Here is an 11,543-nt window from a genome sequence, read left to right as displayed (position 1 = left end):
ATATTTTCATGACGTTTTTTGTTTTTGGTTTGGTATGGTTTTCTCCCATTTAGCGTTTCTACGCATCACTAGAGGGTAAATATCACCGATAAAAAGGAAGAAATGTGTGAAATAATTCGTTCGTCTGTAGTTGTTTTTGCGTTGTTTTAAAATTCTTGAAAAATATCCGTGTCATATTACAAGATACGCGACGCCCCCGGCTAGGTTTAACAATTTTTATTTATTATTCTCTCTACTAGATATATAATGTTTTGTCGTTTAGCTTGCAATGTTTCAGCATAGTTCAGTTGGTTTTATGAATAAATAATCGTTAGTTTTGTTGCTACTATGTTTTGTTATACATACGCGGGTTGCAATTTTTACTTGCTTCGTTATATAAATAAATTTTCATATAAATTTTCTGTAAACTGGCTTGATCTTGGGTTCTGTGTCATGCTCTAATGAAATTGCATTTTATGTATGCTACATACCATATAGTAATAGGTTTGATGATTCACGATATAGGTTCCGTCTGTGTGAGTGTGGCGGTTCACTAGCTACTGATTCTTGTTTGGCTCATTCTCATCCTGTCACTTAGTCCTGCCGGCTGTTCCAGCTAGTAGGTATTTAGTAAATGAAATAGTTAGAGTAGTGTGGGCGGCAGTTTTACTTCCGTCTCTTTTTCTTGCGCTTCTATCCTTTCTTCCTCTCTCAACGTACTTATCCATCTATTCAACAATCCAATCTTACAACTGGTTTTTCCTTACTCGCTCTTTGCTTACTCTTTTTTGTTTGTTGATCACTGTTTCAGAAGTTTTTGTGCTAGTTTGCGTCGCGTCTCTTCTTTTTTCATTTCGCGTTTTAAAATTATTTTAGAAATAATTCGCATAGCGTTGATTGAATCACTGGTAGAGCGTTTGCTACTTTCATGTTTTAAGTTTAGTTTTCTTTTTGTCATTTTATTCACTCTGAATTTTTGTTGCTTTAATTTTTAGGTTTCTATCAGTTATTAACTGGTATCATACTTTTTAATAATTTGTCTCTAAAGATACTTTCACTGCTATGTAATGTGGTAATAATAATCATACATATGTATATATTAATAATCTTATTCGGTAATAAAATAAATGGCATTTTCTCTTCACGGGCGATCGTGTTTTGTTCTCGCTAGCCCCTTCTCTCGCAGTGACCACTTCTTCCGGACTTTTGGAGGTTCTCGATTTGTTAAAACCGATCTTCCTCGCAATCCGATTTGGTGATTTTTTTTTGTCGGACGGGGAAATGGTCATTACCGCGGATGCGCGTATATTTTCGTCATTGTCTATGGTTGTGGTAAGTGATTCTAATCCATCCATGGCGATTAGCGTTTCTTAAATAGTGCGATTACTTCTGCTGTAATGTTCATAATTTATACTTGTTGCTTAGAATTTCCTTTATCATTGTTTTTCTTCTTGAGTTACGGAATATTAGCAAGCATTTTATCTAGGCGCCTTGCTGCCTTTGTAGCCACCGCTATGCTGAGGTCTTGGTGTGAACTGTCGTGATGCTGAGGAGATATGGAGAGAATAAGTAAGACGATTGACACAATCTACCATTCGTCTCCATCGAATGGTTCGGCACAAAGATAATACACCCGATTCTTTTTTTACACGGATTATTTTTACACGGATTATTTTTACACGGCTTTTTTTGCACGGATTCTCGAAATAACACGGATTTTTTTTACACGGATTCTCAAAATAACACGGATTATTTTTGCACGGATTTTTTTCACACGGCACGCATCCCCCGTGTAAAAAGAATCAGGTGTAATTCAAGACAAAATTTTCAAAACGACTTATCTGCTATTGTAAACAAAGAATCAAACGACGATTTGACGAATCTGATAGCTCTCCCACGCAAACCAACACCACCAGTAGGTAGGTGAAGGTTTCCGCTACCTGTTGATGGTATTGGTTTGTGTGGGAGAGCTATCAGATTCATCAAATCGTCGTTTGATTCTTTGTTTACAAAAGCAGATAAGTCGTTTTGAAAATTTTGTCTTGAATTCGTTTCAATAAAGATACGTTTCTTACCTGGCATCACCATGTTCATGGCTGGATAGACTCCAGCGATTGGACGTATGTCATTTGGAGGCGACCGGCGACTCGGAGGCAAAGCCAGGGATGGCTGAAAGATAATAAACAATTGATTACATTAGGTACATTTGACCTGGGGCTCGAAGGATTTTTAATTTTGGTTGAAAAGAACATTCTTATAAAATATCGGATCAAAAGGTTATGGTGGATATTAAATTTTCAAAAATACATCATCGCAATTCTTTTGTTGGCAGTATTAAGAGTTGTACTTTGGATTTTTTCAAATTTTAATTTTTAAAGAAATGCATTTTGATGTAACGTAGGATGGGGCAAGATGGGTCGCACAAGGCGAACCATGAATGCCTCAAAAAAGAAACATTTTAATTCAACTTTTGGGTTGAAAGTCTCGCAACTAAAGATAAAAAAATCAACTTTTCAACGTGAAATAGCTCATCATCTATAAGCCAGGGGTATGAAATAACAAAAATTCCACTTTTTATTTCATTTTGAGTCATTAAAGTAGAAGTCTATTTTCCTGTCATTCAAAAAATGCCGGGGTAAGATTGGTCAAACAGCGGGGCAAGATGGGTCATCTTTAAATTCTGCAATTAATATTGTTTTTATTCACAATATTAAATTCCATACAGATAGATAGCTTTATTGCCAATGATTTTATTGATTAACATTGCAAGTACCAACCCCTGCAAAAAGCGTGGAACGACAACTTTTCCCCGATATATCTCAGGTGTTTTAAGTCTAATTGAAATGATTCTTTCCAATTACACCCTTTAGGATATCAGGACTTCGCAAGTGACTACAGATTGTAAATCCGTACATTGGCCGCTGAGAACCGGCCGGAATGTTCCGTTCCACGCTTTTTGCAACACTTACAAGTCGCAATATGTTACTTGCAAGTCGTACCGCAAAACTTGTATGAAAGCCGTTCGAATTGAAACCATAAAACATTTTATGCCAAATGAAAATTGACATCACGTTTCATCAATAGTTTTATCTGTATTTCTAAAACTCCAGTTTGTGAAAAATGAGCAAGAAAAATGAATAAGAAACCGAGAAAACGGGATTAGAATTTGGATGATTTGTGCAGTTGATAAGAATATGATCACTGGGAGAAACGAAGTTGGATCGCGGCGCAAGTGCGCTGCCCAGGCCGAAGACTACAATCTGAATTGGAAGAGTAATGACGATATATGAACTTTTTGGATTTTAGGAATTTAAAATTCAGATTTTTTTTAGGGATTTATATTGATTTATTTAGTATAAGGCAGCGGTTCTCAACCTTCTTCTTGAGAGGTACCCCTTCACACTTTTGCATTAATTTAGGTACCCCCTATGTTTTTTACTGTAAATGAAAGGCTTCAATTAAAAGTAAATTTATACATAAAGCTTCCTACAAAACTTTTTTGGCTATTCGAATCTACCGAGCATCTTGAAGGAAGGATATCAGGACTTCGCTTTCGAGAGGCTTTCGAACATCCTGAAGGGAGGCTTCACAGCTTCTTGAAAGGAGGGTTGCGAGCCACTTATAAGGAGGCTTCTGACTTTCTTAACAGTGCGTTTCAAAACCTCTTTAAAAAAGAATTCCAAGCCTCTTCAAGAAAAGCTTCTGAACCTGTTGAAAGGGCACTTACGAACCTCTTGGAAGGAGTCTTACGAGCCTCTTGAAAATACCCTTCCAAGCTTCTTTAAAGTAGGATTGCACGCCTTTTGAAAGGAGTCTTCCAAACCTCTGGAAAGTACGCTTCCAAGCCTCTTGCAAAAAGAATTTCGAGCCTCTCGAATGATGGCCTCCGAGCCTTCTGGAAGGGGACTTCCGAGCCTCTTAAAAGTAGGCTGCCACACCTTTTGAAAAGAGACTTCCGATCCTCTTGAAAGGCAGTACTCGGGCCACTTAGAATGAGGCTTCTGAGCATCTTGAAAGGGCACCTCAGGGGTCTCCAGAAAGCCTTGCGAGCAAAGGCGTAGGATTGCCAAGTTGAAATGCAGGCCAGGTTCCAGTAGGAACATAGAGCCTTCTTCAAACCTCTTGAAGTTTGCTTTCGCGCCTTTGAAAAGAAATATCCTAGCCTCTGGAAAGTAGGCCTCGTGAAAGTACGCTTCCAAAGTCTCTCGAAAGGAGAATTTCGAGCCTCTTGAAGGGAGGCTCCCGAGCATCCTGAAAGTAGGCTCGAAGAGAAGCTTCCGAGCCACTTAAAAGATGCTTCTGACCCTCTTGAAAAGAAGATTACGAAAGAAGGCTTCAGAACCACTTAAAGGAGGCTTCCGGACCTATTGAAAGAAGGCTTCAAGCTGATTGGAAAGAGGGTCCGAGACGCGTAGAAGGTTGCTTCCAGTTCTCTTGCTACGAAGCAACTACGCTTTAAATAAAAAAGCATTCATGCTTCTCAAATAGAGGCATCACCACCCCCAGATTTTAGTTCAGAAGCATATTGTTAACATATTATTCAATGTTTTGTTTCAAATAGGTAGATTGCATTGAAGATTTTTAATTTGTGTTTATTCAGCGTTTGCAAACGTCATATTGATATTTTTTTTACACAGCCCTGCCATACACTGTGCTGATTTTGAATGGCAGGATTAAGATGGTATATTACCAATACCATCTATTGAAAAGCACACAATCGAGGCGTGAACCTTCTTGCTTAACGTCCTGGTTGTGGGCGGCGACGAATTAAGGAACTAAAGAACTTAGAGATTTAGAAATTTAGGAATTCATGAATCTAGAAACATGGGAATTCACGATTTTAGAAAATTAGATATTTGGGAATTTAATTTCATAAATTGTTAAAATTAGGGAATCAGGAATTTATGAATTCAGGAATTTTCGAATTTAGGAATTTGTGAGTATAGGAGTTTAGGAATTTGGGAATTCAGGAACCCTCGTTTTTAAATGAATTCTTTCTGGAGTTCAACCAGGGTTTCCTCCTGAAATTCCTGGAGGAGCTATACATAAAGATCTTAGAGAATTTACATATAAATTTCTTCTGCAGTTCCTCCATGAATATCCCCTGAAGTTCAGCCAGAAATTCCCCCTGAGGAGCCCCTAGCAATTTCTCCTGCAGTTCATTCTTCCACAAAGGTGTCATGAAATTCTTCCAAGAATTCCTTCTCGAATTTCACCAGAAATTCTTGCTGGAGTTCCTACGACAACTCCACCTAGATGTTTTTAAAGGTTTCTTCAGAAAATCAATCTAGAACTTCTCCACTGATCCCTCTATCAGAAATTTCTCCTCGAGATTCAACCTGAATTTTCCAAATTTGAAATATCGCTGCCGAATGGTTTTTTTTCACATTTGCCACTGAAAGTTGTAACCGACGTGAGTTATTCCAAGAATTCCTGGAATAAGAATTTCTGGAGGAAACCCAGGTAGAATTCTTGAAGGAACTCCAAGAAAAAATCCTGAAAGAACTTCACAAGGAAACCGTGGAAAAACTCATGAAAAATCAAAGGAGAAATATTTGTAAGAACAACAGGAGTACAAGAGTAATTTCTAGAGGAGCTCCAAAAAGAATTTCTTGAAGAAACTCCAGGAAGGAATCCTAAATTCCTCCAGGAATTCATTCTGAATTCCCCCAGGCAGTGTTGTAAAATGTCATTTGCATTCGTTTGAATAATTTTACCAGAACTTTTTTCAGATGGTAGCTATTCTTTATCATTCATGATGTATGACGAACTTATAGCGCTTAAATGTGCCTACAACTTTGTCAAACAAGACATTGGTGTAAATATGTAATCTGGGGCACGGGAGGCAAAATGTCATTCAAATGACATTATGTCAAATGACACGTGACATTTTGGAGAGTTTTCACTCTCCAGCCTCAGATGTTATATTTAGAGCAATGTACCCTTGAACAAAAATATAGCGCTACTCAAGCGTTATGAGTACATCTAAAATTATGGAATAAATTTGGCTTCTAAAGAAAGTTATGAATAAATTAGTTAAATGACATGCAGATGACATTTTACAAGCCTGCCCCAGGAATTCATTGTGAATTACCCAAGGAATTCACTGTGAATTCCCTCAGGAATTCATTCTGAATTCCCCCAGGAATTCATTCTGAATTCCCCCAGGAATTCATTCGAAAGTCCACCAGGAATTCATTCTGAATTATGCCAGGATTTCATTCTAAATTCCCTCAAGAACTCCGCCAGTAATTCAATCTGAATTGGGTTGTTGAGCAGAGAAAAATATGAGGTTTTTTAAAGTTTAACATAAAGAGCATGCTTTTCTGATCTCCAACATATTTTTATTTTGTTTGTAAACCTTTTATTTTCATTTTTGTATAGCAAACAATAAGCCATTTTTATCGATAGAATGACACTAACATTCATAGAATGACAGTTGGCCCATGCAGCATAAGAACAAATTTTTAGTCCCATATAAATTTAAAATGCAAATTAAAAATAGTTCCGGGGCTCCAAAAATTCTGAAAAATTGGGGTTAGGCTCAGTTTTTTATGCAGATTCAGAATATGTAAAAACATGTATACCCCTAAACAACCCAATTCCTTCAGGAATTTATTCTGGGAATTCATTCTTAATTCCGCCAGTAATTAATTGTGAATTCCCCCAGGAATTCATTCTAAATTCCTACAGGAATTCATTCTGAATTCCCCCAAGAATTCATCCTAAATTCCCCCAGGAATTCATTTTAAATTTCCTCATGAATTCATTCTGAATTCCCCCAGGAATTAATTGTGAATTCTCCCAGGAATTAATTCTGAATTCCCCCAGGAATTAATTCTGAATTGGGTTGTTTAGCAGAGAAAAATATGGGGTTTTAAATAGTTTAACAAAAAGAGCATGCTTTTCTGATCTCCAACATATTTTTATTTTGTCTGTAAACCTTTTATTTACATTTTTATACAGCAAACAATAACTCATTTCAATCGATAGAATGACACTAACATTCATAGAATGACAGTTGGCCCATGCAGCATAAGAACAAATTTTTAGTTCCATATAAATTTAAAAAGCAAATTAAAAATAGTTCCCGGGCTCCAAAAATTCTGAAAAATTGGGGTTAGGTTTAGTTTTTTATGCAGCTTCAGAATATGTAAAAACATATATACCCCTAAACAACCCAATTCCTCCACGAATTCATTCTGAATTCCTCAATGAATTCATTCTAAATTTCCCAAGGAATTTATTCTGAATTCCCCAAGGAATTCATTCTGTATTCCCCCTGGAATTAATTCTGAATTCCTTCAGGAATTGATTCTGAACTCCCCAAGGAATTCATTCTGAACTCCCCCAGGAATTCATTCTGAGTTCCCACAAAAAATCATTCTGAATTCTTCAATTTCGGGTGAAATTCCACCAGAAAATCATTCTGAGCTCCTCTATAAATTCATCCTGAATTTCCTAAGAAATCATTCTGAATTCTTCCTGGAATTAATTTTGCTTCCCGCCCGGAATTCATTCTGAATTTTCCCAGGATTTCACTCTGATTTCCTCCAGGAATTCGTTCTGATTTCTCCCGGGATTCTTTCTGAATTTCCTCAGGAATTCATTCTGAAATCCTTCAAGAATTCATTCAGAACTCCCCCAGGAATTCTGTCCAAATTCGACCAGGATTATTATTATTTATTTATTCAGACTAAGGCCGAAGTGGCCTGTGCGGTATATAAGAGTCTTCTCCATTCGGCTCGGTCCATGGCTACACGTCGCCAACCATGCAGTCTACGGAAGGTCCGCAAGTCATCTTCCACCTGATCGATCCACCTTGCCCGCTGCGCACCTCGCCTTCTTGTGCCCGTCGGATCGTTGTCGAGAACCATTTTCACCGGGTTACTCTCCGACATTCTGGCTACATGCCCGGCCCACCGCAGTCGTCCGATTTTCGCGGTGTGAACGATGGATGGTTCTCCCAACAGCTGATGCAACTCGTGGTTCATTCGCCTCCTCCACGTACCGTCCGCCATCTGCACCCCACCATAGATGGTACGCAGCACTTTCCTTTCGAAAACTTCAAGTGCGCGTTGGTCCTCCACGAGCATCGTCCAGGTCTCGTGTCCGTAGAGGACTACCGGTCTAATGAGCGTTTTGTAGATTGTCCATTTGGTACGGCGGCGAACTCTATTCGATCGGAGCGTCTTGCGGAGTTCAAAGTACGTACGATTTCCAGCCACTATGCGTCTCCGAATTTCTCTGCTGGTGTCATTTTCGGCAGTCACCAGTGAGCCCAAGTACACTAATTCTTCAACCACCTCGATTTCGTCACCACCAATGCAAACTCGCGGTGGGTGGCTCACATTGTCGTCTCTTGAACCTCTTCCTATCATGTACTTTGTCTTCGACGTGTTGATGACTAGTCCGATCCGCTTAGCTTCCCTCTTCAGTCTGATGTAGGCTTCCTCCATCTTCTCAAGGTTACGTGCCATAATATCTATGTCGTCCAAAAGGAATTCATTTTGAATTCCCCCAGGAAGTCATTCTGAATTCCCCAAGAAATTTCTCCAGGAGTTACATTAAAAATGCCTTGTTGGAGTTCCTTCAAGAAATCGAACAGGAATTTCTCCAAAAATTCTTCTTGAAGCTCAACCAGACATTCCCACTGGAGTTTCTCCAGGATTCCCTCTTGATTTCACCAAGAAATTCCTCCTGATATTCCTGCAGGAATTCTATATGGGATTAATCCAGGATATCTTTTTGGAATTCCTACTGGAATCCTTCCGGGAGTTTCTTCAAAAATTCTTCTTAGAGCAGAAATTACTCCTGGAGTTCCTCCAGGATTTCCTCCTGGGGTCCTTCCAGAAATCACTCCTGGGGTTCCTCCGGGAATTCCTCCTAGAGTTCCTGCAGGGATTCCTCCTGGAGATCCTTAAGGATTTTTCAGGTATTTCGCCGAGTGTCTCTTCGAAAATTCTTCTTTCGTTTTCCTTCGGGAATTATTCTTGAAGTTCCTCTAGGAATTCTACCTGTCGTTTATCCAGGATATCTTTTTGGAGTTCTTACGGGCGATGTTCCTCCAGAAATTACTCCTGAAGTTCCACCAGGATTTTGCTTCTGGAATTTCTTCCAAATCTTTCTCCTTTAATTTTCAGGAGCTCTTTCAAGAATTGCTTCTAAAGGTCTCAAAGTTCCTTTTTGGAGTTCCTCCAACAATTCATGTCGGATATGATCCAGTAATTCCTCGTGAAGCTCCTCCGTTTCTTCAAAAGTTTATCTCTAGTCTTTCCCGAAACTTATCTTGGAGCTACTGTAGGTATAACTCACGCCTGTTGGAATTCAGAATTAATTCCTGGAGGAATTCAGAAAGATTTTTTTTGGGGAATTCAGAACGAATTCTTGGGGAGATTCAGACTGAATTCCTGGGGGAATTTAGAATGAATTCGAAATAAATTCCTGAAGAAATTCAAAATGAGTTCCCAGAATGAATTTCTGGAGGAAATCAGGGCGAATTCCTGGATGAGATCTCCAGAAGTAATTTCTGGAGGAGCACCAAGTAGAATTTTAGGAAATTCATCCTGAACTTTTTCTTGAAAATCCTCCAGCTGTTCTTCTTCAAATTTCTCTGAGAGTTCCTCCTGGAACTGCTATAGGAGTTATTCTTGGACTTTCTCCAAATATTCCTACTGGAATTCCTGAAGAAACTTCTCATGGAAATCCTCCTGGAATTTCTTTTGGAATTGCTGCAAGAATTCACATATTTTTAACGAATAACGAGTTCCTGCGGTAATTACTTCAGCAATATTTCCCAGGAATTTCTTTCAGAATTCTACTAGGTTTCAGGAGCATCACTGAAAAATCCTCCTGCATATTCAATGGGTATCCTTCCAAAAATTCAACTGAAAACTCTCTAGGATCTTCACTGGAAGCCCATCCTGTCTCAATATAATGAATTCCCCATAATTTCAAAAGCAACACCCTCAGATCATCAGAACAAACAATGAACTCGCCAGAATTCTAGAAGGAACCCCTCGGCCTTAGAATCCACTCAGAAGATTTTCTAAAATTACCTCAGGATTTCCGAGAATTCTTGTAGAAGCTTTTTGAATTTGGCTTTTTCCGTGTTTTAAGCAAAATTTAATGAAAATCCAGTGAGTGGAATTACAACAAGAACCCTTCAAACCCTGACTGATTATTTATGTGCAAATTGTGGTAGCTTTCAACAAATTATGTGCGTAACAGCAGTTTGCTGTTTGAAATCGAGAACTCTAGTGCAGGAATAGACATGACATATTACACTAGGCTTCATTCGCCTGATGTTACTAAACGTAAGGTTACGAAGACATTGATTACAAAGATGGTTCTGCTCCTAAAATGATGCCTCCTGACTTTTGAGGGCAAACAACTCTTGGGGGGAAATGTGAGATGATGTGGTCTTTATGCAAGCTATTTATACTTTTTATTTATATACTTTACTAGCAGATCGGACCCTGCGTTGCCCGGGATCGACACTTTTGCTTTGTAAATGTCAAATATTGCTACAACGCACTCTAGATCGATTTATGTAAAATCGTCTTGAATTTCTTCACAACTCAACTAGGGTGGGTGTACCAATTGTCGCCATACATAAGAACAACTATTTAAAAAAAAATAAGTAAAAGACATGTGGGCGGACTTTATATATCAAACGAAAGGTTTAAGTTTCTGCTCCTTAGAACAGCTGTGAAACCCACAATAAAATTTGTTATTATCCTCAAAATTGATTAATCCATAATAGGAACGCATGCACCAGTTGTGGCACTATTCTTAATTTTGGTTCCTTATTTGACAAATCCCATTGTTTTCTTATGGGACTGGTCAAATAGGGACCACTAGTGCGACAACTGGTGCAAAGGACGTCAAAAATTAAGCAAAATCAATTTTTACAATTATGCTTTGCTTGTTTCGAAGGAAATCAAAGGTGTTATCGTATCACATGAATATGCTTTATCGATATGAACTTGGTTTACGGTGATTTGATTGGCCATTTGGCATATAAAGCACTAGTGCGACAACTGGTGCTATAGCCACAACTGGTACATCTAGCCTACTTTTAGCATATTATTGAGTTTTGAACTATCCCCGTGAAAATCCTTTTTTTTACATATAAACACAGCTTATTGAAGAACGAATCGAGCCGTGCATAAATCATACTAATCGTCAATGTTGTGAAAACTTATATGTGAATATGTACATTATGTGGAAGATATTGATTTGAAAAATGTATTGGAGGTAACCACTTTCCCTTCGATGGGACTCGAACCCATGACCCTACGGTACGCTAGACTGGTACTTTAACCAGCTAAGCTACGAAGGACCTCCGTCGGCCTTCGCAACCTAGCGGTTACTGAACGAGCTAGAGATTCCCAAATTGGACGCATAGTCAAATCACTCACAATCCATTTCTCAAGCAGTCAGGCTTCGTCATCCGAAGCGATAACACGTCGTTTTTGAGCGCGCTAGAATCGGTCGAATTTTCGGAGAAGTATTGTAAGTGCAAAACGTGGCGTGTGGCCCGGAATCCGGTGCCGGTAATA

At 38.7% G+C, this 11,543-nt stretch overlaps 1 protein-coding gene across 13 annotated transcripts in view; it reads right to left on the bottom strand.

The window, feature by feature from the left end:
• Positions 1-201: 201 nt before the first annotated feature.
• The window catches only part of LOC134210198 (protein encore), a 246,325-nt gene continuing 234,983 nt past the window's right edge, over positions 202-11,543 (bottom strand). For all 13 annotated transcript variants that reach the window (XM_062686234.1, XM_062686232.1, XM_062686227.1 and 10 more), the window contains 2 exons: positions 2,055-2,148; positions 202-1,525 (listed from right to left, as the gene is read on the bottom strand). In XM_062686234.1, the coding sequence (XP_062542218.1) occupies positions 1,458-1,525; positions 2,055-2,148 (162 nt within the window). In that variant the 3' untranslated portion in view covers positions 202-1,457. The remainder of the gene's footprint in view (positions 1,526-2,054; positions 2,149-11,543) is intronic.

This window comes from Armigeres subalbatus, chromosome 2 (assembly GCF_024139115.2).
Source record: "Armigeres subalbatus isolate Guangzhou_Male chromosome 2, GZ_Asu_2, whole genome shotgun sequence".
Classification (NCBI taxonomy): Eukaryota; Metazoa; Arthropoda; class Insecta; order Diptera; family Culicidae; genus Armigeres; species Armigeres subalbatus.
Note: the sequence above shows the minus strand (reverse complement) of the source record. Positions and strands in the feature narration are given on the sequence as shown.